Below are 26,292 nucleotides of genomic sequence, written 5' to 3'. Positions count from 1 at the left end.
TCCTGTCCCCCTGAGTCACTCATAATTGCCTCCTCCATGAGGTTCTGCTGTGGGGATTTATCCTCCCTGGTTCCCATCCTCAGCTTCTTGTCTGGGGGAGGAAAGACAAGGAGAGGATGGGATTTGGCTCCGTGCCAGAGAGAAGGGGAAGGAGATCCCCCCAGTGCATCCCCATCAGGACGGTGTTGGCAGCAGGGTTTTCCGGAAGCTAGGGGCCGTGCTGGGCTGGGAGATGGAGCAGGAGAGAGGGGAAAAGGGGCACTGACTTCCTCCTCATCTGCCTGGGTGTCCCGGGGATCCTTCCTATTCCTCCCAGCCTCCTTTTCCACCATCTGGCAAAGGTTTGGGACTGTGGAATTCTCTTTTGGGAGGAAAACAAGGAATGAGTACATTGATTTTTTGTACTGGTTTGAAGGCAAACCTGGGGAGGGTCTTAACCAGAATGACAATTTAAAAGAAAACTAAGGTCAAGGCAATGATATAGAAACACTGCCTTAAACCAACAGAGTCAGGATATAACCTGACACCCTGTTGGTCAGGGTGGTGGCAGCTGTCCCAGTAAACGGTGACTGCAGTCCTGTTGGAGTGATGAAGGTGATTCTGTCGAAGCAGTGATCGTGCAGAAGGGTCTGGTCTTCCTTTGGAGGTCCAGTGGTGGTTATGGAGCTCTTGTCCTCTGGCAATCCAGTAGGCAAGCTGCTCCTGGTGTTTCCAGCCTCAGCTTATATCCAGGTAGGAATGCTTGGTTCCTCCCCCTGGGCGGAGCATCCCACAATGGGAGGATGGAATTTTATCAGTCCTGCAGTGACAATCAATGGCCCATTCACAGAAGGTATCTCCCCTGGAGGGCGTTATCAGGGCTGAGTCATGGAAGAGATAAAGAACACTGCCCCACCTGTTTATAGCAGTTGGTGAAGGTGAGGATTGAAAACATGCATTTGGTTACATCTTACATTGCAAACTGAAACAGTGGGGTACTCCCTGCTCAGGGGGTGAACACCACCCCCCTTACCCAAACTGGCTTAGGTGTAAAACCCCCACCCTGGGAAGGCCACACACACAGGGGACAATGTCACACTTGGCCCTGCCCCAGGGGAGGTCTCTGTCCCTTGTCACTCCCTTGCTCTCTCATCTTTTCTCTTTCTTTCCATCTCTCTCTCCACCTCACATTTACTCTTCAATAAAATCCATTTTGGATTTGGTCGCGTTAGCACCTTAATTGGGGCAGAGACATCTCTCTAAAAATTTTCTTGACCATATTGCCATATTATTTTGGCACAGTGAGTTTAGGCACTGTTCTCTGACCCTAAGTGCCTTTGACAACAGCATGGTTCCCTCCACTGAGGAGGTTGTTGTTCTTTCTGGAAGAACTCTTGCAAACTTGGACACAGTCCCTCCTTCCTCCTGGGGAGCTTATGGAGCTAATAAAAGCTTTATTTCTTTATGGGAGAAATGATGATGAAAATTGCTTTTGTAGGTGGCCAGTGCAAAGAAAATAATTTGCTGTCTTTCCTTATAAAGTTGTTAAAATCACTGGAGGAAACGGAGCAAATGTTACTAGTGAGACTGACAAGGTTCATTCACCCCATGATGAGGAACACAAGGCAGCTAAAAGTCCCACAAGAAGCCCAGCTCAAGTAGATAAATTTCCAAATAAGTCTTGAATTCCCAGGCTTGGGGGCTTTACCAAATGTGACAATCATTTTTCTCCATATCCCTGTCACCTTTGTGACAGCATCACAGAGCTTTCCCTTCCTTTTCACAATCTGTATTGGGCCAAATTTCCACTTTCCTTTTATCGGAACCTGCCAGCAGCTGAGCTGGAACTGTGAAGGAAGCAATGAATATTGGAATTGCCACATCACTGCTTGGATTGTCAGTTTATTCATGTTTGGGATTTGTTTGTGCTTTCATCACAAGTTACTTGTGGGAAGAGGATATATTCATAAAGTGATTTATGCAGACTCAAGTTTGATTACTGCCAAGTTTATTTTGTCCAGTGCCCAGAGGATGCTCAAGGGGTCTCTGTGCCTCTCGTCCTGGGGGGTGCTTGGGAGGGGTTTGGGGGTGTTTTTCCTGTCCCTGTCACCCCAGGCCATTCCCCAGGGGGTCTCCATCATTCTCACCCCAGGGAATGCCTGGAGGGTCTCCCTCCCTCTCATACCCTGTGCCAGGGGGTACTCAGGGCACTCTCTGTCCCTCTCAGCCCAGGGGATGCTCTGGGGTCTCTGTCCCCTCACCCTGGGGGATGCTCGGGGGGTCTCCATCCCTCTGGCCTCAGGCAATGCCTGCGCAGGGCTGGGGACCAGGGGCTCTGTGTCCCTCTCACCGCTGAGGGTGCTCGGGGCTGGGGGGGCTCTCCGACCTTCTCACACCTGGGGAGGCCGGGGGGGTCTCTGTCCCTCTCAGCCCTGCTGTGACCCCACCCAAACATCATCGGGCTCAGAGGGACAGAGACACCCCCAAACCCCCAGAAGGGCTGAACCTGGGATTTGGTTTGGGGCTGAGGGTTTAGGAAGGGACTGGAATTGGGGCTGGGATTGGAGTTGGGGCTGAGATTTGGATTAGAGCTGGGATTGGGGTTAAAGCTGGACATGGGATTGGCTTTAGGGCTGGGGTTGGGATTGGGTCTAGGGCTAGACAAGTCTGGCACTGGGATGAGATTAAATACAGAACTGTGAGTGTGTCTAAACATGGAGTGAGATTGAGACCAGGATCAGGGTCAGGTTTGGGACTGAGCTCACCCAGGGCAGGACAGAGGGGATGTCACTGCAGGATGTCCCTGGCATCATCCCAGCCCTCCTCAGGCACCTCCAAGCATGGGGGGCAGCTGGGTGCCCCAAGATCCAGGTGCTCCCATGCTGCCCCTCAATACCAGGCGAGCATTCCCTGAGGGCAGCCCTGACTGTGACCCTTGGGGCTCTGGGATCAGCCCTCACATCCCTGTGGAGCAGCAGCAGACAGGATGAGAGATTCCCCCGCCCAGTTTTTCCTGTGGAAGGGTGAAGCCCAGCTGCCCTTTTCTTCTGGTGCCTCCTCCTCTCCTCAGCTGAGGATGTCAAACTCCCCAGGAGCAGGAAAATCCCCATTCCCTCTTTCCTTGTGGCTGCAGCCTGGAACATCCACCCAGAATGAAGGACTTTCTGACAGCCCTGCTGAGTGACACTGGCAAGAGGTTTGTGAGAAGGGGAAGAAATTGTATTTTGATAGTAAAAAAAAGGTGCAAAATTATTGCTTTCTGTTATATTCCTTTTCAGTCAGTTCTGGTCTGTTTTCAGAGTGCCACCTTCTCAGCTGACTGTGTTTGTGCCCTCTTTTCTCTCCTGCCTCTCTTTCCCTGCTCTGTTTCTCTCTCAGTGTCTCCCTTGACCCAGGGCAGCTCACACCAATGACCGCGCCCGGATTTAATTCCCAATTCAGGAGCTACAACAACCATGGGGGAAGTTATGAAGGCTCGCAGTGAAATGCCACTGTAAGATCTTGTTCCACTTGGCTTTTGGCTCCTTCTTGACAGCTTTGCCCTCAAGGGCAGGAACATCTTTTCATAGCTGAGAACTGGAATTCCAGACCCTGCAGTGTGTGCCGTGGATCCCAGAGGGGCATTCCCGAGGCTCCCAGGGTGCTGCTCCTGCCGTGCCTCCCAAGGGGAGAAGATCCAGCAGCTCTGTGGGCTCCCAGAGCACACAGCAAAGGTGGCTTTGATGGACATTTTCCAGGGACTGGGGTGGGAAGGGACCCTGTCCATGGATTACGACCCCGCGAGGGAGAGACGCCTCTGCCGCACTGAAGGAGCGAATGAGAGCGTGGGAAAGCAACCGACGATTATTGAGCGTGGACTGAACGGAAGAAGAAATGGGGAGGAGAAAGGGAGAGAAAGAAATCGGGAAGAGGTCTCAAAGAGAGAAAGAAAAAGGAAAGAGGTCTCAGAGAACAGAAAGAAATGGGTAAAAGGCTCCCGCCCGGACTCCGCAGCTCCCAGCAACACCCGCAGGGCGTAGCGCCTTTTACAATTCCAGCCAATCAGAGGACGCGGTAAACAATTTCCAGCCAACCAGAGCTTTTCTCTCCGATGACTCACCGGTTGCCAGGCGGGCCCGCAGAGCCCGGCGGCCCCGGAGCGGAATTTGGGGCTCGGGCCGGGGGGACGGATCCGCCCCGGGAGGGTCCCCGAGCCCCTGCCCAGCCCTGGGGCCGATCGGGGGCTCCCCCACCCAGCAGCCGGTGCTGCGGGGCCGCGGGGCAGAGCGGTGGGAAAGGGGGGTCCGGGCTGGGAGCGGAGGAACTGCGGGAGGAAGAGGAGGGAGAGGAGGAGCAGGAGCAGGAGCGGGAGAATGGCGGCGCTCGCAGCGCCCGCACGCCGAGCCTGCAGCACCCCCTGCCCCGGGAGCATCGCCCCCAGCCCCGAGCCGCAGGGGAGGGCGGAGGCCGAGCTCGCCCCGGCTCCAGCCAGGGGTCTCCAGGAGGATTTTTTGGAGAGTGTTCGGAGCCGGCAGATCCCGGACTCGAGCCCCGGATATCCCCGGGCTCCCCAAGAGGAGCTTTCTCGGGGGGAGAGCAGCCGCGATCGCCCCTCGGGAGGGTCCCAGGGGTCCACGTGGGGATGGCCCGGTACCGACGGGGCGGGACATTGGTTTTGGGGATCCCCGTGAGAGCCGGGGCTGTGGAACGGGGGACCCCCGGGGCGGGGAGAGGGGAAGGGGCGATACCGGAGCTGGGGGACCCCCGGCAGCCCGGAGATGAGGCGGGGACGGGACCCCCTGACCCTGACAGGGGCGTGTCCTGGGGTGACTTCGTGATGCTCGTACCCCATCCGTCTGTTTAGCCCAGAAATGAGTTCTGCACCTTTAAGGCTGGTTCTGAGAGCGAAGGGGAGGAGGAAGTGCAGTAGTTTGTTTTCATACACTGCGTTCCTCTACATTCCAGCTGCTGGATGGACAGACAGCAGGACAGAGCTGTCCTTTGCTTTTAGTTAGTTTTTAGCTCGCTGAGGCAGAGAAGTTCCCTGGACTGTGGTTTTTCTTTTTCTTTGGAGCTGTTTAAATCTGCTCTGCACTGAACAGCCAGAACACCACCAGCAGCTCGCATCTGTGGCCCACCTGGCTGAGCCTGGGCCGAGGCAGTTCCAGTGCTGGAGGGACTGAAAAGAGACTGATAAGAGACTGATAAGACACTGAGTGCACGGAGCTACAACCCAAGGAGGGACTTTCGGAGTTTGTCATCTATTTTGGAGCAGCAGGAGATTTTATTGCTTAATATTGTTCAATTTTTGTGCTGGTGAATGCTTTGCCTGTAGAATAAAGTTTTTTTCCACTTTTCTCCCCGGAAATATTTTCCCGGACTGGCTGAGGGTGGGGCTGCTGAATCGGCATTCTAGAGGAAACTCCTTTTGGAGGGTTTCAACCGATTTTGCCTTAAACAAGGACAGGGTGGTGGAAAGAAAGGGGAACCCCAAGTGGCTGGATTGAGAGGAGGCTGGAGAGGGGAACCTTGGGACTCCAGAACCTCCCAAAATCCAAAAGCAGGACCCTGGAGAGGGGGGATCCCCAGGACCCATGGGATCCCCACTAGCCCTGAGACGGGGGACTAACCATAACCCAAGAGGGATGAGACTGGAAATGGGAAACTCCTGCTGGGTTTTTTGATTCACTCTTGATTTTTTACATCAGGTGACTTCTAGAAATTGACATGGGTGGGAGGAATCCCCAACGCAAGGCATTCACAGCTTGTTTTTCCCCAAACCAGGATTTTCCCCAAACCTTCCCACCAAAACATTCTCCCTGTCCCGCTCTGTGTGAGCTCAGTCCCAAACCTGACCCTGATCCTGGTCTCAATCTCACTCCATGTTTAGACACACTCACAGTTCTGTATTTAATCTCATCCCAGTGCCAGACTTGTCTAGCCCTAGACCCAATCCCAACCCCAGCCCTAAAGCCAAGCCCATGTCTCGCCTTAACCCCAATCCCAGCACTAATCCAAATCTCAGCCCCATCTCCAAGCCCAGCCCCAATTCCAGCCCCTTCCTAAATCCTCAGCCCCAAACTAAATCCCAGGTTCAGCCCTTCTGGGGGTTTGGGGGTGTCTCTGTCCCTCTGAGCCCAATGATGTTTGGGTGGGGTCACAGCAGGGCTGAGAGGGACAGAGACCCCCCCGGCCTCCCCAGGTGTGAGAAGGTCGGAGAGCCCCCCCAGCCCCGAGCACCCTCAGCGGTGAGAGGGACACAGAGCCCCTGGTCCCCAGCCCAGCACAGGCATTGCCTGAGGCCAGAGGGATGGAGACCCCCCGAGCATCCCCCAGGGCGAGGGGACAGAGTGCCCCGAGCATCCCCTGGGCTGAGAGGGACAGACACTGCCCTGAGCACCCCCTGGCACAGGGGTGAGAGGGAGGGAGACCCCCCAGGCATTCCCTGGATGAAAATGATGGAGACCCCCTGGGGAATGCCCTGGGGTGACAGGGACAGGGACAAGCCCCTCAAACCCCTGCCAAGCATCCCCCAGGGCGAGAGGCACAGAGACCCCTCAAGCATCCCCTGGGCACTGGACAAAATAATTTCGCAGACATCAAACTTGACTCTGCATAAATCACTTTGATGAATATTTGATTTTCCCACAAGTCAGATGTGATGAAAATGCAAACAAATCCCACACATTAATAAACTGACTGTACAAGCAAGTTTTGACAATTCCAAGTTCCACTGGTTCCTGCACAGCTCCAGCTCAGCTGCTAGCACATTCTGATAAAAGTGTGAATTCAGCCCAATACAGATATCATAAAAAGGAAAGGAAACTCTTTGTAGCTGTCACAAAGGCGACAGGGATGAAGAGAAAAATGATTCTCACATTTCGCAAAGCACTCAAGCATGGGAATTCAGGAGTTATTTGGGAATTTAGCTACTTGAGCTGAGCTTCTTGTAGGACTTTTAGCAGCCTTGTGTTCCTCACCATGGGGTGAATGAACCTTGTCAGTCTCGCTGGTATCATTTGCTCCCTTTCCTCCTGTGATTTTAAAAAACATTTCAAGGAAGGATGTCGCAGACATTTTTTCATAAAATCCTCTCTTTTAGGATTTGTCCTTTCTGGGAAGCTGAGGCCCCAGAAGAAAAATGCAAACAATAATTATCTGCTGATGTGGAATGTAACAGGAGCATCTGTGATTGGTCTTCTGTGAGTGTTTGGATTTGCTGACCACTCATGGGAGAGTTGGTCCTTGCTTTCTGCTGGACACAGAACTTTGTTATTCATTCTTTTCTTTCTATTCTTAGCTTAGCAAGCCTCTGCAACTTTTCTCTTTATTCCTTTTAGTATAGTTATAATGTATTATATATCATATATCAATAAATCCAGCCTTCTGATCATGAACCAAGATTCTCGTCCACTTCTCTCACCCTGAAGACCTTCATCAGGTCGCTGTAATAGAAGGACAACAAAATATTTTCTTTACACTCCAGGCCCACAAAGGCGATTTACCTCATCAGTTCTCCCATAAGTCACTCAGAGGAAGCTGCAGCCCAGTTTCAAAGAGTTCCTCCAGAGAGAACCACAACCTCCTCAGAGGAGGGCACCATGCTGTTGTCAAAGGAACTTGGGGTCAGAGAACAGTGCCTAAACTCACTGTGCCAAAATAATTTCACAGTCTGGTGAGTCTGGTTAAGAAAAGTGTTAGAGAGATTCCTCTGCCCCAATTAAGGTGATAATGAGACCAAACCCAAAATGAATTTTATTGAAAAGTAAATGGGAAGAAAAGGGGGGACAGGAAGAGAATGACATGAAAAAGAGCCCTCCCCTCCCAAGTGTGACATTGTCCCCTGTATGCGTGGCATTCCCAGGGTGGGGGTTTTACAGCTGAGCCAGTTTGGGTAAGGGGGGTGGTGTTCACCCCCTGAGCAGGGATTACCCCACTGTTTCAGGTTGCCATGCAAGATGTAACCAAATGCATGTTTTCAATCCCCACCTTCAGCAACTGTTATAAACAGGTGGGACAGTGTTCTTTATCTCTTCCATGACTCAGCCCTGATAACGCCCTCCAGGGGAGATATCTCCTGTGAATGGGCCATTGAGTGTCACTGCAGGACTGATAAAATTCCATCCTCCCATTGTGGGATGCTCCGCCCAGGGGGAGGAACCAAGCATTCCTACCTGGATATAAGCTGACACTTTGCTACACCAGGAGCAGTTTGCCTACTGGATTGCCAGAGGACAAGAACTCCCTAACCACCATTGGACCTCCAGAGGAAGACCAGACCCTTCTACAGGATCACTGCTCTGACAGAATAGTGTTCATCTCTCCAACAGGACTGCAACCACCATTTACTGGGACTGCTGCCACCACCCTGAACAACAGGGTGTCAGGTTATATCCTGACTCTGTCAGTTTAAAGCAGTGTTTCTGTATCATTGCCTTGATCTTCATTTTCTTTTAAATTGTAATTCTGGTTTAGACCCTCCCCAGGTTTGCCTTCAAACCAGTACAAAAGACAATGTGCGCACCCTTTGTTTTCTTCCCAGAACAGGATTTCCCATTCCCAAACCTTGATTGGATGGAGAAGAAGGCTGTGAGGAAGAGGAAGGATCTCCAGGAAACCCAGATAGGTGAGGTGGAAGTCAGTTCCTATATCCCCCTCTCTCCTGCTCTATCTCCCAGCCCAGCACAGCCCCTGGCTGCAGGACAACCCTGCTGCCAACGCCATCCTGCCAGGGATGCACTGGGGGAATCTCCTTCCCCTTCCCTCTGGCATGGAGGCAAATCCCATCCTGTCCTTGTCCTTCCTTCCCCAGGGAAGGAACTGAGGATGGAGACCAGGGAGGAAAAATCTGCATGGCAGAACCTCGTGAAAGAGGCCGTTTTGAGTGATTCTAGCGCACAGGAATCCAACAGGGAAGAAAAACCTCAGACATCCCCCAATGAGGAGGAGGGGCTCCAAACCCAGCCCAGGGTGCTCTGAAGAAGAAAGAGCCACCCTGAGCCAGGAAGGTGGGCAGAGCTTCAGCCAGAGTTCAGAGCTGGTGGTCCATGAGCAGCTTCATGATGGGGAGAAGCCCCACAAGTGCTTGGAGTGTGGGAAGAGCTTTAGGTGGAGCTCCCACCTGATCAGGCACCAGAGGATCCACACCAGGGAATGGCCCTACGAGTGTGGGGAGTGTGGGAAGGGCTTCAGCTACAGATCCAACCTTGTGACCCACCAACGCATCCACACTGGGGAGAAGCCCTACGAGTGTCCCCAGTGTCAGAAGAGGTTTCCGAGCAGCTCCGGTCTCCTCCAGCACCAGCGGATTCACACAGATGAGAGGCCCTTCCTCTGCCCTGAGTGCGGGAAGGGCTTCAAGCACAACTCCGACCTCATCAAGCACCGGCGCATCCACACTGGGGAGAGGCCCTACCAATGCGCCACATGTGGGAAGAGGTTTCAGACCAGCTCCAATCTCCTCCAGCATCAGCGGATTCACACAGATGAGAGGCCCTTCCACTGCCCTGAGGGCGGGAAGGGCTTCAAGCACAACTTCACCCTCATCATCCACCGCCGCATCCACACAGGGGAGAGGCCCTACGAGTGTCCCCAGTGTGGGAAGAGCTTCACCACCAGTTCTCACTTGACCAGTCACCAACGGAGCCACCAGTAAGCGATCCCTGCAAATGCCACAAATGCAGGAACAGCTTCATCCACCACTCCAGCTTCATCCCCCATGGGAGAACCCACATTGGGAAGAACCCTGGTGATCCATGTTCCCCATGATCCATGCTGGGAAGACACCAGTCCCTTTCCCTGCCCCTACCAGTGTCATGATGTGGCATTGAAAAACATGAGGGTCTTGCCATGGCTGTGTTATTACATTCACTCCCACCTCAGAGAATTTCCAGGTGCAGAACAGGGACACTCTCTCTCTCTCTCCCTGAGAAGAAGGGTGTTCTTTCCAAACAGGGGAAATTGTGGCCAGGAAGACCCAGTGAGTTGTGTTTTAGTTTTCCCAGGAAACTGTTTCATTTATCCCTTCTGTTATCAAGATTGTTTCAGTTCTGTTTGTCCCTTAACTTGTTCCTGTTCCTAATAAATTGTTCTTATCCCAGCCCGGGATCTTTGCCTTTTGTGCTTTCCATGGGAGTCGGGAGGGCAGTGAGGGCAGCGTGGTTTTAGCGGGGGCAGGAAATTGGGGAATCCCATTCCTGAACCCCGGCGCCTGGAAACCGAGCATCCCAGCTGGTGCCAGCCCTGGTGGCCGTGAAAACAGCCTTGGGAACGGGTCCCTGGCTGGGGCATTGGGAACCTCTTCCCTCTGGTGCCCAGGGACAGGAGTGGAGGGAACGGCTGCAGCTGAGTCAGGGCAGGCTCCGGTTGGATGTCAGGAAAAGGTTTTTGCCCAGAGGCTGCTGGGGCCCTGCCCAGGCTGCCCAGGGAAGGGTCCCAGCTCCAGGGCTCTCTGAGCTGCAGCAGCGTTTGGACAGCGCTGCCAGGCCCAGGCTGGCATTGTTGGGGTGTCCTGTGCAGGGCCAGCAGTTGGACTGGAGGATCCTGATGGGTCCCTCCCAGCTCAGCCAATTCTGTGGTTCTGGGATCCCATGAGCCTGGGGATGGGGCTGCCAATGGTTGCCATGGCAACGGGCTATGGCTGCAGGCCTGAGCTGGTGTCCATGGCAACCACCCCGGCATGGGGTCTCCATGGAGCTGCCAAGGGACTGACCATAGCAACAGGGGACTGGTGATGGTTGCCATGGAAACTGAACATAGCAACAGAGGGCTGGTGATGGTTGCCATGGAAACTGACCATAGCAACAGGGGGCTGGGGATGGTTGCCATGGAAACTGACCATAGCAACAGAGGGCTGGGAATGGTTGCCATGGAAACTGACCATAGCAACAGGGGTCTGGTGATGGTTGCCACGGAAACATCCCATAGCAACAGGGGTCTGGTGATGGTTGCCATGGAAACTGACCATAGCAACAGGGGTCTGGTGATGGTTGCCATGGAAACTGACCATAGCAACAGGGGGCTGGTGATCGTTTCCTGCTTAGGATCAGATTTGTCACAGGTCCTCAGAGGGGTTCATTGGGGACCTTCCAAGAGTCTCCAGGCTATTCCAGAGCTGGAATGTCACAGGCACAGACAGGGGCTCCATGGAGACTTCCCAGGGCTTTCTGGGGATGGTAAAGAGCCCTGTGCTCAGAGGCAGTCACAGCCATTCCATGGTGACATCCCAGGGGACCTTGGGCTGCAAAGGCACCGATCTGTCACAGGCACTCATGGGGGCTCCACAGTGACATCCCAGGAGTCCCCAGGCTGCCAAAGGGCCAGGATGTCCCAGACACTCACAGAGGTTCCTGTCATGGGCAGATATATTTATATAAATATATTTTCTCTATTATGGTAATGATTAGACAAAATTTCCTTAATCAGAAATATTCATGCCAGGATGCAAGAGACGTAAAATATATTATACAGAGCACTAGGAAATTATTTCAAAGCAACTGTATTAAGGAAAATCTGTAATTAAGCAGAGATTTATGTCACTCCCCCAGACCAATGACCATGGGCAATTCTGTTTGGCTCAGCCTGGAGCAGTGACCTTCAGGGTGTCCCCACCACTGGGAGGAATCCCCACACCCCTCAAGCAGGGAAATGTCAGGAGATGCTGCCATTAAAATTTGGGATGGGGCTTTTCTCATCTGAAGTGCTGCCCTGTCAGTCAGATGTGCCCAGCCTGGGCCAGCTCAGCAGCTCTGCAGAAGCTCTCAGTGGTGTCACTTGGTTGTTCCTTTCTCTGGGGATTTTTCCAGCTCTGCCACAGCTTCAGCTCCCTCTGAGGATGTTGAACTTTGAGATGGAGGAGTCAGGCTGGTTTCAGCATTATTCACCCCCAAAGCAGTGTGACACCCCTCCTTCATTGCTTACTGGGGGCTTTGCAAACAGGACCTTGCTGGAGTTGTTGGAGCCCATTGCAGGCAGAGCCTCCTGCTCCAGCAGGAACTGCCTTTCCTGTGCCATGAGCAGGGCAGGTCCCGCTGCAGGAAAAGCCCCAGGCCAGCCCCAGCACAGGGAAGGGCTCGGGCACAAGGGCAGAGTGCCGTGCTGGGAGCTGTGCCAGGGAGAGCCTGAGGCACCAAAGGCACCTTGGCAGCAGCAGCTGCTTGCAGGCCATGGCCAGAAGCCTCCCTTGGCAGCCCAGCCTGGTGGCCACCACTGCAGAGCTGCTGCCTCAGGGCTCATTCCTGGCTGGGCTCTGAAAAGCCACTTCTGCCCCAGGAGCCTGACTGGGAAGCCATTGGCCCCAGCACCTTGGGGACAAGATATTAATGACAAAACTCTTCATGCCAGCAGAGCCAAGGCAGGGGCAGAGGAAAGGGCAGAGCCAGGCCCAGGGGACAGGGCTGCCATGGTGATGGCTGTGAGGTCACTGCCCCTGCAGCAGCCTGTCTGCCCTCAGCAGACATTCTGGCCAGAAGCCTTGTGAGGGCACCCAGCACATCAGAGAACCCACAATGCAGGAATTCTGTCACTGGGCATGAGCGGGTTTCAATGGGAGAGGTTGCACAAAGCTCCTGCTCTTGGACAATTCCAGGGATGGGGAATCCACTTCTCTGGAAAAACAGCTGCAGTTTCCTGCCACTTTATTAATTGTAAAATATTTCCTCCTTCTAACAAATGTTATTTTGTCCCCATTCAGTTTAAAGATACTGACCCATTTTCTGTCACTGTAGGATTTAGGAGAAAATAACTTCGAATGCTATTTTTACCTTTTCACAGACCTTGGAGAGGACTCAAAAATCTCCCAGAATGGGGTTTGGAGGCCTCATCACAAAACCAGCAGGGAGAGTCTGCGGCCTCTGTGGTCAGTGGTGTAGAGACTGAGGACTGAAAGGGAATAGCCTGGGAGGGATGGATGGGTGGTTTCAGAGAGGCTGGAGCTTTTCTTCATAGTAGGAATAAGCCTGAAGAAGACCTAATAGCACCAAGTGCAGCTTGGGAGGTCCAGACTGAACACCAGCAGAAAGGAATTTCCCTGTCAGAGCAGGGCTGTGGTGCAGCATGTCCCCAGCAGGAGCCTGGAGCAGCCCAAGGCTCTGTGTGGGCAGGCAGAGGCAGGCAGGAGGCAGAGCTGTCAGCAAAGGAAGGGCCCAGCCAGGTGGGGCAGCCGGGGATACCGACAGCCTGCAGGGACAGAGGCGAAGGTTTGCTCAGCACCAGAGACACCTTTCCCTCGCTTGTCCCCAGCTGTCATCACTGCCACCAGTGTTCTGCTCTACCTGGAACCTGGGGACATTTTCTCAGTCCTGTCTCTCAGATGGATCTATTTAAAGTATGAGAAACTTCAGTGTTTCACCCTCTTTTTGAGTCCCTGAGCAGGTTTTTGGAGCACACTTTGAGGGACTGAGTCTGATGCAAAGAGCACCAAAGCCCCAGAGGCTCATTAAAGTCCCTGTGCTGTGTCTGTGCTGCTGAGCTGGGCCGGGCTCCTGGCCCAGAGGCAGCTCCTGGCAAGGGCAGCCCTGCAGAGAGACAGCTCTGGCCAGGAGCAGCTCCTGTGCACAGCCCAGCAGGGCTGGGGCACTGCCAGGGCCCCTCAGGGACACCAGCAGGGCACAGACAGAGCTCACAGGGGCTCAGCACTGGCAGGGGCTGTGGCATGTCCCAGAGGGGGCTGTGTCACAGCAGCACCTCTGTGGCTGTGTCACAGAGGCTCAGAGCAGCTGGGATGTCAGCAAGGGGCTGTGTGACAGCACAGAGTGCGCTGTGTGAGGTGATAGATTGGGCTGTGACATCACAGAGTTTGTTGTGTGAGGTCACTGAGCAGCTACAGCGTCATAGAGGGGACTTTGTGACATCACAGAACAGGCTGTGAGATCATGGCATGGCTGCATGATGTCATAGAGCTGGCAGTGAGGTCAAAGTATGTGCTGTGACCTTACAGAGTGTCAGTATGACATCACAGAGAGGGTTTTGTGACATCACTGAGGGGGGTTTTTACATCACAGAGCTGGCTGTGACATCATAGAGTAGGGTGTGAGGCCATAGAGCAGATCCTGCCATCACAGAAGGTGGCTCTATGACATCAGGGAGTGGGCTGTGACAACACTGGGTGGCTGTGTAACATCATAGAGCAGGCTGTGACATCACAGTAGAGATTGTGAAATCATAAAGTGACTTTCTGACATCACAGAGACTTCTGTGACATCACAGAGCAGCTGTATCACATCATAGCGTGGCGTCTCAGAGTTGGGTCTGGGACATCACAGGGATCTGTGTGACATCACAGGGGCTGTGTGACATCACAGGGATCTGTGTGACATCACAGGGGCAGTGTGACATCACAGGGGCACTGTGACATCACCGGGGCTGTGTGATATCACAGGGGCAGTGTGACATCACGGGGGCTGTGTGACATCACGGGGGCAGTGTGATGTCCCTGGGGAAGTCACTCTGCCCCGGCCCCCCTCACAGTTCCCCCCAGAGCAGTCCAACCCTGCTCGTGCACAGCGGGGTCCCCTGTCCCCCGGGGTCCCCCCGCCCCTGGCCCCGCAGCCTCCCCCAGAGGATGTTCCACGAGATCGACCCCAGAGCCTGACATGGGGACGGGGGCCGGGGCCCTGGGGGTGGCACAGGGGGACAGGGACCCCCCGGCAGCGTCCCCGTGTCCTTCAGGGCCAGAGCCTGGGCCAGGGCTCCTTCACCCTGTTATGAACGAGGCCTTGAGAGCGCTGAAAAAATCCCCAGCAAGGGAGCAGCAAAAACCAGACTGAATATTAAGGGACAGCAGCACAAAGTTCCTTGGTAAGAGTCACTCTGCTCCTGACTGGACACTTCAGGCACAACAAGGAAACAAAGCAACAACAATACCAAACAGAATCCAAACAATCAAACCAGAAATTTACTGAGAACTGGGGCTTTCATTCCTAAGGAAAAGCACTGTCCTTCTTATCTAGGTGCCCATGGCCAGAATTGGGATTTCACCTCCAGTATTCCCTTTTGTGACAGAGTGGAGGAGTTTCTTGGCTCAAGACATTTCCTGTGTGGGGAGTGTTGCAGTGTGTTGCAATTTCCTGTTTTAAACTTCCCAGCCCCTTCCCAGGTGTGGCGATATCTCTCTTCCCCTTCCCCCTCGCCCCCTGCGAGGCTGTCAATCAGTCTTAACATTCCAGCAAGGCCATCCTGTGGTTGGTGAGGTTCAAAAGATGCCCCTGTGCCCAGAGGTCATTGGTCTGTCTGGGTGTCATCGTTGCCTGAGACCCTGCCCCTCCCACCTGGTTGGTGGCTCACCTGTCCCTTCCCTCCCCCTCCCCCCGGAGCTTAAAAAGTCACTCAGGCCATGCGGTCGGGATTCTGTTGGAGCTGTTACCTAAGATTCAGACGTCTGTGACCATGGAATAAACTCTTGATATTAACCCTCCGGCAGAATCTGTCTCCTTTTCCTCCTCACCTTAGCCTGAAGCCTTCTCACCTGAGGCAAACTGAGTTTCTACAAGCCAGGACTTGTTTCGGTGCTCAGCTGCACCATCCAGCCAGCCAAAAGTGTCTCTGAGGTGAAACACCACAGTTGCCGCCTTTGGCCCGGGAGCAGGGGTCAGAGGAGCCCAGGCACAATCTACCTGGTAATATTGGGATCTTATTCCAATAGGGGAGGAAGGGGCAGGTCCAGCCCTGCCCTGCCCTGGAACCCCAGCCCTGCCCTGCCCTGTGACCCCAATCCCCCCAGAGCCTCTATCCCAGCCCAGCAGTGTCTGCCAGTCCCTGGCACAGCACAGGCAATGCTCCACAGCCACCTCTGCAGCCCCCAGCCCAGCTCCTGAGGGACCAAATGAGCCCAATGGGGGAAGGGCCCAAGGAAACCAAGGGGTATTGAAGGCTGACCACAAGGCAAGCACACATCTTGACCCTACTTCCTCTTGGAATTTCCATCTGAACACTGCTGGAATCCAGGACTTGGTAGCAATGTGGGTGCTTCTGTATATGTTTTTTGTTTTTCTCTTTCTGTGTATATTTCTTCTATTTCTGTTCTCTTGCAAATCTTGAGTAACTTAAAACTGCACAGGCTTAGAGTTTGTGAAGGTGAATGGCCCAATTTAAAGCTTTGATAAGTGGGTTTTTTTTTTTTTTAAAGAAAGTCATATTAAACCATTTGCCAAGTTTCCATAATTTTCTAATATAACTAGTAAAAGCTGTCTTGTTCTTTTGAGCTCCTGATGATCTCTTGTCAGAATTTCTGCACTGCATCCAACTCAGAGGAAACAAACAATTGCAATTCCTTTTGATTCTCTCATTGAGAAAGTTTTTTACTGGATGGGAGTCAGGGCTTGTGAGTCCTGCTTGGCCCAGCCCAGGCAGGGCTTTCCCAGCCACATTCCACTCCATTTCCCAGCTGGAGCCGCTGCTGCCTCTGAGTTGTGCTGCCCCAGCCCCAGGGACGCTCTCCTTGTCTGCCCATTCCCCCACGGTCTCTGGGCAGGGATGGCCTCAGTGGGGGCTGCTGACATCCTCAGCACCTTGGAGGCTGCTGCTGAATTTCACTGCTCCAGAGGCTTGTTCAGCCTTCAGCTCTTGAGTGCAGGAATTCAGTGTCCCAGGGTTCATAAACATTAAGAACACCTTAACAAGCCAAGCCTCTGGGAATAATTTGATTTTAATTATCAAATTTTTGTGGTTAATTAGATGAATCCCAGGAGCCTTTTCAAGGTGAATAGATTCTATCTAAAAAGACAGTGAGAAAAGATTACTTAGGCCAAATTTAGGGGTTTTTCCCCTGTCAATTTATTGATACGTGCAATCTCCAGCTGACACTGAATCCAAGTACCTCCTCATGCAGTTGGAATAGATATGAAAGTCAAGAACCTTCATGGCTGACAAGCAATCAGACTCTGTCCCTACCCCCACCCCACCATTTCCCCCATTCAAGCCCTCGCACTCAGAGCAGCCTTGTGCAAATCTGAGCTCCCTCCAGCCCAGGCTGCACCTGCAGCTTTCAGCTCCTTGGCTCCAACTCCCACCTGCTTTCATTGGAGAAGGAGCTGCCCGAGACACAGAGGGATGTTCATTTGTTGTCAGCCAACAAAGCCAAGGGAAGGCATGGCTCTATCAAATGTAAAAGTCATTCCTCTGCTGTATATTAAATCCACTTTCCACAGCAGACAGTCTCAGAGCAATGGAAAACACCTTCTGTGCCCAGCACAGATCCCAAGGTCCCCCCAAACCCTTCCTGCCCCAATTCTGCCCAGATTTGCTCTTTTGCACACACGAGTCCCATGCTGAAGTCAGGAGCTCCCTCCATGCCCAGAGGGAGGAAAAAAATGAAAGGGGATGAAGAGCTCTCCTGTGCAGAGCCCCTGCAGTGGGAACCACAACTTATCAGGTTTGTGTCCTTTGGGCTCAGGAACTGGTGACATTCAGGGGCACAGAAAGGTTTCTTGCCAAAAAACACGATTTGAAGAGGATAGAGTTTAACATTGCAGCAAACAGAGTTCTCCATGATGTCCCAGCCGCATCTGACATGTCCACCATCCCCAAGGGATTTCTGTACAGGAACAGTTTTAGACAAAGACATAAGAAAAGGCACTTCTGTGATAGATATAAACACCATAAAGATGTTGATTATTGATATATTTATTTGCACTTTGGAATGACTGGGCAACTTCCTGCAGCTCAAAGCATGAAGCCAGTCAGTTGAGAGGCATGACCAGAGAGCATCTGGAGGAGGAAATCTGGGAGCAATGGGAAGCATAAATATCCAGCTCATCTAGTGAAGAGATGTCCTTAGACATGGCCATTTCAATAGGAGAGCTTGAAACCCCAAATGGAAAAGTAAGATTTAAATAATAGAATGGATACTGGTGACACCAGTAGAAAGCAAGATCAGTATTTCTTCTCCTGCCATCTGTACACCTCCAGGAAAACCCTGTTCCTGGTGGGAAAACTTTGCCATTTCTTAACAGTACTCAAATGACCCAGATGATAAAGTTGTGCCTGTATATGATGAAACTAACAGGTATTAAAACCTGTGCCCCTTTCCAGGCAGACATCAGCTGTGTGCCCATGAAAAGGCAGGGCCACTTGTGCCCTGAGGTGCCCAGCTGGGATTGCATCTCTCTGAGAGCACCTGAGGGAGAGCAGAGCACCTTGCAAGCTGCAGGTCCCTGACAGCCCTGCAGGGCTCCTGTCCCATCAACATCTGCTCTGCTCCAGTCTGAAACAGGGCCCAGCATGGTGCCGGGATCATCAGAGAGCTGAGGTGTGTGCTGGAATCAATGCCCTCCCCATCCCGCAGCAGCCCTGCATTTCCCTCCTGCAGCCTTGGTCTCCAGCACAGCCATGGAGGCTCTTTGGGCTCTGGACTGTTCCTGCAGCCCCCAAGGGCGGCTGAGCTCTGGCTTTGGCACAGTGAGGCCTGGCCAGCACAGGCCATGCTCAGCAATTCCCTGTGTGTGTCTGGCCTTGCTGTCAGCCCCAGCAGCGGCTGTGTGGCCCCTTTGTGGCCCTTTGCTGGCCCAGCCATGGTGGCCCAGCCCCTGTGCAGGCCCAGCCCAGGCCAGGAGCATTGCGGCTGGGAACGGCCCCTGTGCCGTGGTGCCCACAGCAGCCTTGGGGTTCTGTGCCCCATGGCCTCCCTGCTGGGCAGCCTCTGCCAGCTCCTACAGAGCCTGTGGCACCTGTGGGGCTGCAAAGACAGCCCTGCCCCGGGCTCTGCCACTCTCTGGGCCAGCAGAGAGGCAGCCAGGGCTGGCCATGGCCAGGAACAGGCCCTGAGTCCCGCAGGAGGATGGAGCTGGGCCACAGCCAAACTCAGCCCAGGCCAAAGCTGGGCTCAGCAGCCAGGGCTGCCAAGGGCTGGGATCAGAGGCTGGCACTGACAAATGTCCTGGGCCCCCTCCCTGCTCTGTCCATGCCACCAAGGACACAGAGAAGCCTTCTCTCTGGGCCACTTGCCTGTTTGCAATGCCTTGAACAGGCGCTGGCCCTGCCCCACAAGGCCTGGCCTGAGTCCTGCCCCTGCACGCTCAGCCAGGCTGAGATGGACACTGGCGGTTTCTGGGCCAGGCTCTCTGAGCCCAGACCAGCTCCCTGCAAGCTCTGCCAGCTGCCCTGAACTCTGGGCAGCACCAAGGGCCTCTCCCCAGCCCAGTCCAGCCGGCTCTGGCCCCACAGCTCTGCTCAGGCCAGGCTGCTCTGGGCACTGCCCCACGGCCTCAGCCCCTGGCAAGGGCACAGCAGCAGCTGCAGCTGCCACAGGACTCAGCCCCACCATGGGGGAAGAATCTTGGCCAAGGCCAAAGGAGGCTCCCTGGCTGCCCTGCTCCCCTCGTGCTGAGGTGCTGAGACCTCTGCAGCCCCTGCTGCCATCCCATCTGCCCAGGGCAGCACAAGAGCCCTGGCCTTGGGGCCCTCAAGAGCTGCTCCTGCCGCAGGCCCAGGGCCCATGCCAAAGTTGGGACTGACACAAAGCTGTGCTCATTTCTGTTCATTGCTGCTCTGATGGGGATGGATCCTCAGCCACATGCAGGTTGCTGATGAATTTACTTACTCCAGAGGTTTCTTCTTTCTGGACCTCTTCATTCAGTTCAGGAATTCAGTGAGAAAAGCTCACAAACATTAGTGCAAAAACACCCAAAAAAGAAAAGCCCCTGAGAATAACTCTAAGTTTTAAATTCTTCTGTGCCTATTTAGAGAGATTTCTGAAGTTTATTGAAAGTGAATATACTACATCAAAAAAAAAAATGAAGAAAGAATTTTTTTGTCCTGTTTTCTTTTCTGGTTTATAGATTGATACCAGCAATATCAAATTGATGTTGATCCTCTGAACCTTCTAATGCAGACTGAATAAATATGAAAATCAAGACCCTTCATGGCTGACAATCAATCAGACTTTGTCCCTACCCCATCCCCACCAGTTCCCTCATCCATCCCCCGGAATTTAGAGAAGCTGATGAATGGAGTCACATCCAGAGGTGTCCCCAGGGCTCAGAACTGTGGCCCGGTCAGTGAAATCTATTTATTGCTGATCTGGATGAGGCCAACGAGGGCACCCTCAGTCAGTTCCCAGGTGAGCCCAAGCTGGGAGGGAGTGTGGCTGTGCTGGAGGGCAGGAAGCTCTAGAGAGGGATCTGCCAGGCTGGAGCCATGGGCCCACGACAATGGGATGAGGTTCACCAAGGCCAAGGGCCAGGTCCTGCCCTGGGATCACAATGCGGTTCTGTGATAGATATAAATATAATTAAGTTCTTGTATCAGGATGCTCAACCTGGAGTGGGGGCAAAATAGCTCAAACAATTCGTGATTTGGAAAGCTGCCAGTGGTGGATGGAGAGGGGAGGTCAGGCTGCTCTTGGTGTTGAGGAAATGCTGAAACCAGCCTGACTCATTTCATCTCCTCATGCCCTGGCTGATCTCCCCTCTTTCCCCTTCTACACATTGGCTTTTGTCTCCCACCAGGCCCCCCTGTGAAGAGCCTGGCTCTGTGTTCTCCATCCCCTCCTGGCTGGCACTGCCAGGCTGGCATGAGGAGCCCCTCAGCCTTCCCTGCTATGGGCTGGACCAGCCCAGCTCCCTCAGCCTCTGCTCACAGCCCAAGGGCTCCAGCCCCACCTTGGAGGCCCTTCCCAGACCCTGCTCCAGCTTCCAGACATCTTTCCTGCCCTGGGGAACCAAAACCAGGCCACAGTGACCTGGCTAACCCACGTCCTTGATGTCCTGGTCACACAGCCCTGGCCCCTTGTCCCCATGTCAGGCTCTGGGGTGGATCCTGTGGAACATCCTTTGGTGGAGGCTGTGGCTCCAGGTGGGCTGGGGGGGATCCCGGGGGACAGGGACCCTGCTGGGGTGAGGGGGAGCTGGGGCGGAGTGACCAACCCAGTGACCTGACACAGCCCTGCTGGGGTGTCACACAGTCCCACTGGGATGTCACAGCCTGCTCTGTGATGTCACAGCCCATTCTCTAATGTCACACAACTGGTCTCTCACAGCCAAATCTGTGATGTAATATTCTGCTCTGTGATGTCAGATCTCTGCCCTGTGGTCTCACAGTCTGCTCTGTGATGATGTCTATGATGTCAAACCTGCTCAATAACCTTACATACTGCACTCTGTGACGTCATAGCCCACTCTGTGACCTCATGCTACCAGAGAATAAATTGTCTACACCAGGTGAGCTAACACCTGGAGCTTGTTCTCCAAAATCCCAGGCCTATGGAAGCCATGTAATGCCCATTGTGTGAGAAGGGGAACAGCAAGTTCAGCAGCCTCAGTGTCCTGCCAGGTCTGCCAGGCCCACGGGAACATTGGGGTCCACAACCACCAGAGACCACCAGAGAGACCCCCAAGGACAGAAGAATGCATGCAAAAGGGGAGGGGAAATATGTTAATGATTTTGGGGAAAATTTATCATATGTATGTTTAGTCTGGGAAAATCAATGAATATATGTGCAAAATATGGAATACAAACAGAAACTTTCCTGTACTCAGCCTGCAGGGCTTTGGGAGGAGCTATTTCCCATGCATCCAGCTGAATAAAGAATGCTGCTTCTTAATGCTCCATTGGGGTTAAGGAGTTTTCTTTTTTACCAAATTTTTGGTAACACTCCCATGCCAAGGAAAGCTCTCTCTGCTGCTGTTCACAAACAGAGAAGGGCTGGTGGCAGGTGTGGGGCTCAGAGGTTGCCTGGAGTACAGTGACCATGAAATAATCAAGTTTTCAATGTTCTGTGAAAGAAGGAGGGGCAGCAGCAAAACTTCTACACTGGAATTAGGAAGGGCAGACTTTGGCCTATTTAGGATGCAGATTTGGGGAGTACCAAATCAGGTCCTGATTATTTTAAGGGAAACAGCCTTAAAAACAAAGGGGTCCAGGAAGGATGGACACATTTCAAGAAAGTAATCCTAAGGGGGAAAGAGCAGCCTGTCCCAGTATGGCAAAAGATGAGCTAGAGAGGAAAATGACTGGCCTGGCTGCCCATGGAGCTTTTGTGGGAACTCAGGGGAAAAAAGACGGTGCATAAATTTTTGACAGAAGGCCAAGCAACTTAGGAAGTCTTTAAGGATGTTGTTTGGTTATGCAGAAAGAAAAGTTGAGAGGTGAAAGATCACTTAGAGATTAACCTGGTCACTTCTGCAAAAAATAATAGAAAATGTTTCTATAAAACAACTTAATAGCAAAACATGGGATAAGGAGAACCTCTCCTTTTTATTGGATGCAGTGGGAATGTAGTAACTAGAGATAAAGAAAAGGCGGAGATACTTAACAGCTTGTTTGTCTCAATTTTCGATATTAGGACAGGCTGTCCTCAGGACAAGTGTTCTCCTGAGCTGGTAGATGTGCACAGGGAGCAGAACAGCCTCCTGTTCTCTAATCCAGAAGGAAGCAGCTGGTGACCTGCTGAGCCACTCAGATGCTCACAGGTGTGTGGGATCAGATGGGATCCATCCCAGGGGGATGAGGGAGCTGTGGATGAGCTCCCAAAGCTGCTCTCCATCATTTACCATCAGTCCTGGCTCAGCAGGGAGGTCCCAGAGGACTGGAGGTGCCAATGTGAGCCCATCCCCAAGAAGGGCTGGAAGGAGGAGCTGGGGAACTCCAGGCCTGTCAGCCTGACCTGGGTGCCTGGCAAGGTTATGGAACAGATCACCTTGAGTGCCATCACAGGGCGCCCACAGGATGGCCGAGGGGTCAGAGCCAGCCAGCGTGGATTTAGGGGTGGCAGGTCCTGCCTGACCAACCTGGTCTCCTTTTATGACCTGGTGACTCACCTGTGGATGCAGGACAGTCTGTGGATACTGGACTTCAAAGCCTTTAAAACCATGAGCCACCGAATTGCCTGGAAAAGCTGCAGCCCACTGCTTGGGCAGGTTCTCTCCTTGCTGAGAGATTTAAGAGCTGGCTGGAGGCTGGGCCCAGAGAGTGGTGGCGATGGTGCTGCACCCAGCCGGTGTCCAGGCACTGGTGGTGTCCCCCAGGGATCTGTGTTGGGCCCCGTCCTGTTTAATATCTTCACTGATGATCTGGCTGAGGGGATCGAGTCCACCATTCACAAATTGCAGATGGCACCAAGTTGGGTGTGAGTGTGGATCTGCTGGAGTGCAGGACAAGAAGACACAGCCTTAAGCTGCACCAGGGGAGGCCCAGGCTGGGCAGTAGAAAGAAGTTCTTCACAGAAAGGGTGAGTGGGCATTGGAATGGGCTGGCCGGGGGGGGAGGTGGCAGAGTCACTGTCCCTCTCCAGTCGCACTTAGTGCCATGGTCTGGGTGACAAGGCAGTATTAGGGTATTGGTTGGGCTTGATCATCTCAAAGGTCTTTTCCAGCCTATTTGATTCTGTCATTCTGTGATGATTGGGACACTCTGGGGCCATTGTGACACTGCAGGGCCTCATGGAACTAAGAGGACCATGGTGACACCGTGCAGCCCCATAGAACTAGGGGTACACTGTGATGCTTTGGAGCCAAATGGACCCAGGGAGTGCATCGTGACACTCTGGGTCCTTGTGGAACCACAGAGACCATTGTGACATTGCAGGGCCTTGTGTAACCAAGGGGTTTCACCATTTTGGCACTGCAAAACGAAGGAGACCATTGGGAGACTCCAGGGCCCAGTAGAACAAGGGGACATTGTGACACTGCCAGATCCTGTGTAACCAATGGGCCACTGTGACACGATGGGGCCTCAAGGAATCTGGAAGAATGTTGTGACACTATGTGGCCTTGTGGAAACAAGGGCCCACTGCAGCACCAATGAGGTGGAACTGCAGCACCAACGAGCACATTATGACACTGTGAAGTCCCACAGAACCAAGGGGTCAACTGCCAAATTTTGGGGCCTTATGGAACCAAGGAGACCAGTGTGACAGTGCAGGGCCGTGTGTAACCAAGAGGCCATTGTGACACTGAGGGGCCGCATGGAACCAAGGACAGATGACTTTTCAGATGACACCAAACTGGATGTGAGTGTTGATCTGCTGGAGGGCAGGAAGGCTCTGCACAGGGCCCTGGAGAGGCTGGATCCAACAAGGTGAGGTTAAACAAGTCCCAGTGTCAGGTCCTGCAATTTGGCCACAACCCCTGCAGTGCTACAGGCTGGGGACAGAGTGGCTGGAGAGCAGCCAGGCAGAAAGGGACCTGCAGGGACTGATGGACAGCAGGCTGGACATGAGCCAGCAGTGTGCCCAGGTGGGCAAGAAGGCCAATGGCTCCTGGCCTGGATCAGGAATGGTGTGGATTGCAGGAGCAGGGCTGCTGTACTCAGTGCTGATCTGTCCCCAGCTCTGCACACAGACATTGCTGCTGCAGCTCCAGAGAAGGCAACAAAAGGGCATCTCTACAGAAAACTCTGCTGGGACATCCTTTAGTTCTATTAAAGCCACCCACAGCACAGCTCCTATTGACACAGTCAGTGGCTGCAGGGAAGGTGGAGAAAAACAAAATGAGAAATGGCAGAAACAATGGTTTTATATTATGGACAATATTGAAAAACTAAAACACAGGGGGAAAAAAGAGCAAAGCCAAAAGAACTATCAAAGATTATTTATATTACAAATTATTTAGATTATGAATTAATTATATTACTTGGCCTGTCCCTGCTGCAGCCCCAGCACTGCCACCCCCAGGGCTGTGCCCGGCCCCGAGAGCACTCAGGCCCTGCAGCAACACCAGGGCTACCAGGGCAGCGGGGCAGGGCCACGGCAGCAGCACTGGCAACACCAAGTGCTGCTGCTGCTGGGCACAGCTGCTGTGCCAGCACTGATCTGCCCCCAGCTCTGCACACAGACATTGCTGCTGCAGCTCCAGAGAAGGCAACAAAAGGGCATCTCTGCAGAAATCTTTGCTGGGAGATTTTTTAGTTCATTTAAAGCTACCAAGAGCGCAGCCCCTCATTGACAGAGTCTGTGGCTACAGGGAAAGTGGAGAGAAACAAAATGAGAAATGGCACAAGGAATGGCTTTACTTTGTTGACAATATGAAAAAATTAAAACAAAGAAAACAGATCTCCAAAATGAAACCAACAAGAAGTATCAAAAATGCGTTTTATTACAAGTGATTTGCAGAAATTGACCCACAGTTTAATGTTTCTGTAACTATCCAGTCATCAGTCTCCACATGTCAGTCTTGAGCTCCTTGTTCCTCAGGCTGTAGATGAGGGGGTTCAGGGCTGGAGGCACCACCGAGTACAGAACTGACAGGGCCAGATCCAGGGATGGGGAGGACATGGAGGGGGGCTTCAGGTAAGCAAATGCTGAAGTGCTGACAAACAAGGAAACCACAGCCAAGTGAGGGAGGCAGGTGGAAAAGGCTTTGTGTCTTCCCTGCTCAGAGGGGATCCTCAGCACAGCCCTGAAAATCTGTACATAGGTAACAACAATAAACACAAAACAGCCAAATACCAAACAGACACTAACTGCAATGATCTCAAGTTCCCTGAGGTAGGATTTGGAGCAGGAGAGCTTGAGGATCTGGGGGATTTCACAGAAGAACTGGCCCACGGCATTGCCATGGCACAGGGGTAGGGAAAATGTATTGGCTGTGTGCATGAGAGCATTGAGAAAGGCACTGGCCCAGGCAGCTGCTGCCATGTGGGCACAAGCTCTGCTGCCCAGGAGGGTCCCATAGTGCAGGGGTTTGCAGATGGACATGTAGCGGTCATAGCACATGATGGTCAGGAGGAAATACTCTGCTGACATGAAGAACATAAAGAAAAAGAGCTGAGCAGCACATCCCGTGTAGGAGATGTTCCTGGTGTCCCAGAGGGAATTGTGCATGGCTTTGGGGACAGTGGTGCAGATGGAGCCCAGGTCGCTGAGGGCCAGGTTGAGCAGGAAGAAGAACATGGGCGTGTGCAGGTGGTGGCCGCAGGCTACGGCGCTGATGATGAGGCCGTTGCCCAGGAGGGCAGCCAGGGAGATGCCCAGCAAGAGGCAGAAGTGCAGGAGCTGCAGCTGCCGCGTGTCTGCCAATGCCAGCAGGAGGAAGTGCCTGATGGAGCTGCTGTTGGACATTTGCTGGGGCTGAACATGGGGACCTGTTCATGGAGAAAGGAAAGTGACAAGTCAGGTGTCGCAGATATTTTTTTCACAGAAATCCTTTCTTTCAGATTTCTAAGTCTTCTGGAAGGCAGAGGCGTCAGAAGAGAATGTAAACAATTGTTATCAGCTACTGTGGCATGCAATAGGATGCACCTATTTTGATTGGTGATTGGTTGTTGTTCCCATGTTCTTAATTAAGGGCCAATCACAAGTGCAAGTTAGGGACCGAGTCCCTGGACACAACTTTGTTATAGATTCTTTCTTTCTATTCTTAGCTAGGAGCCTCTGCAACTTCTCTCTTTATTCTATTTAGTATA

At 53.0% G+C, this 26,292-nt stretch overlaps 1 protein-coding gene and 1 pseudogene across 1 annotated transcript; both read right to left on the bottom strand.

The window, feature by feature from the left end:
* Nucleotides 1-26,292, bottom strand: part of LOC134433438 (zinc finger protein 850-like) — a 605,780-nt pseudogene that overhangs the window by 570,323 nt on the left and 9,165 nt on the right.
* On the bottom strand, nucleotides 175-25,567 carry LOC134433325 (olfactory receptor 14J1-like; the record flags this gene model as incomplete). Its single annotated transcript, XM_063182185.1, has 2 exons — nucleotides 175-225; nucleotides 25,106-25,567. Coding segments are annotated over 2 exons (513 nt in total), but the record flags the coding sequence as incomplete, so codon positions are not given.

This window comes from Melospiza melodia, unplaced genomic scaffold (assembly GCF_035770615.1).
Source record: "Melospiza melodia melodia isolate bMelMel2 unplaced genomic scaffold, bMelMel2.pri scaffold_18, whole genome shotgun sequence".
NCBI classification, from domain to species: Eukaryota; Metazoa; Chordata; class Aves; order Passeriformes; family Passerellidae; genus Melospiza; species Melospiza melodia.
This window is presented reverse-complemented; position numbering and strand designations above follow the sequence as displayed.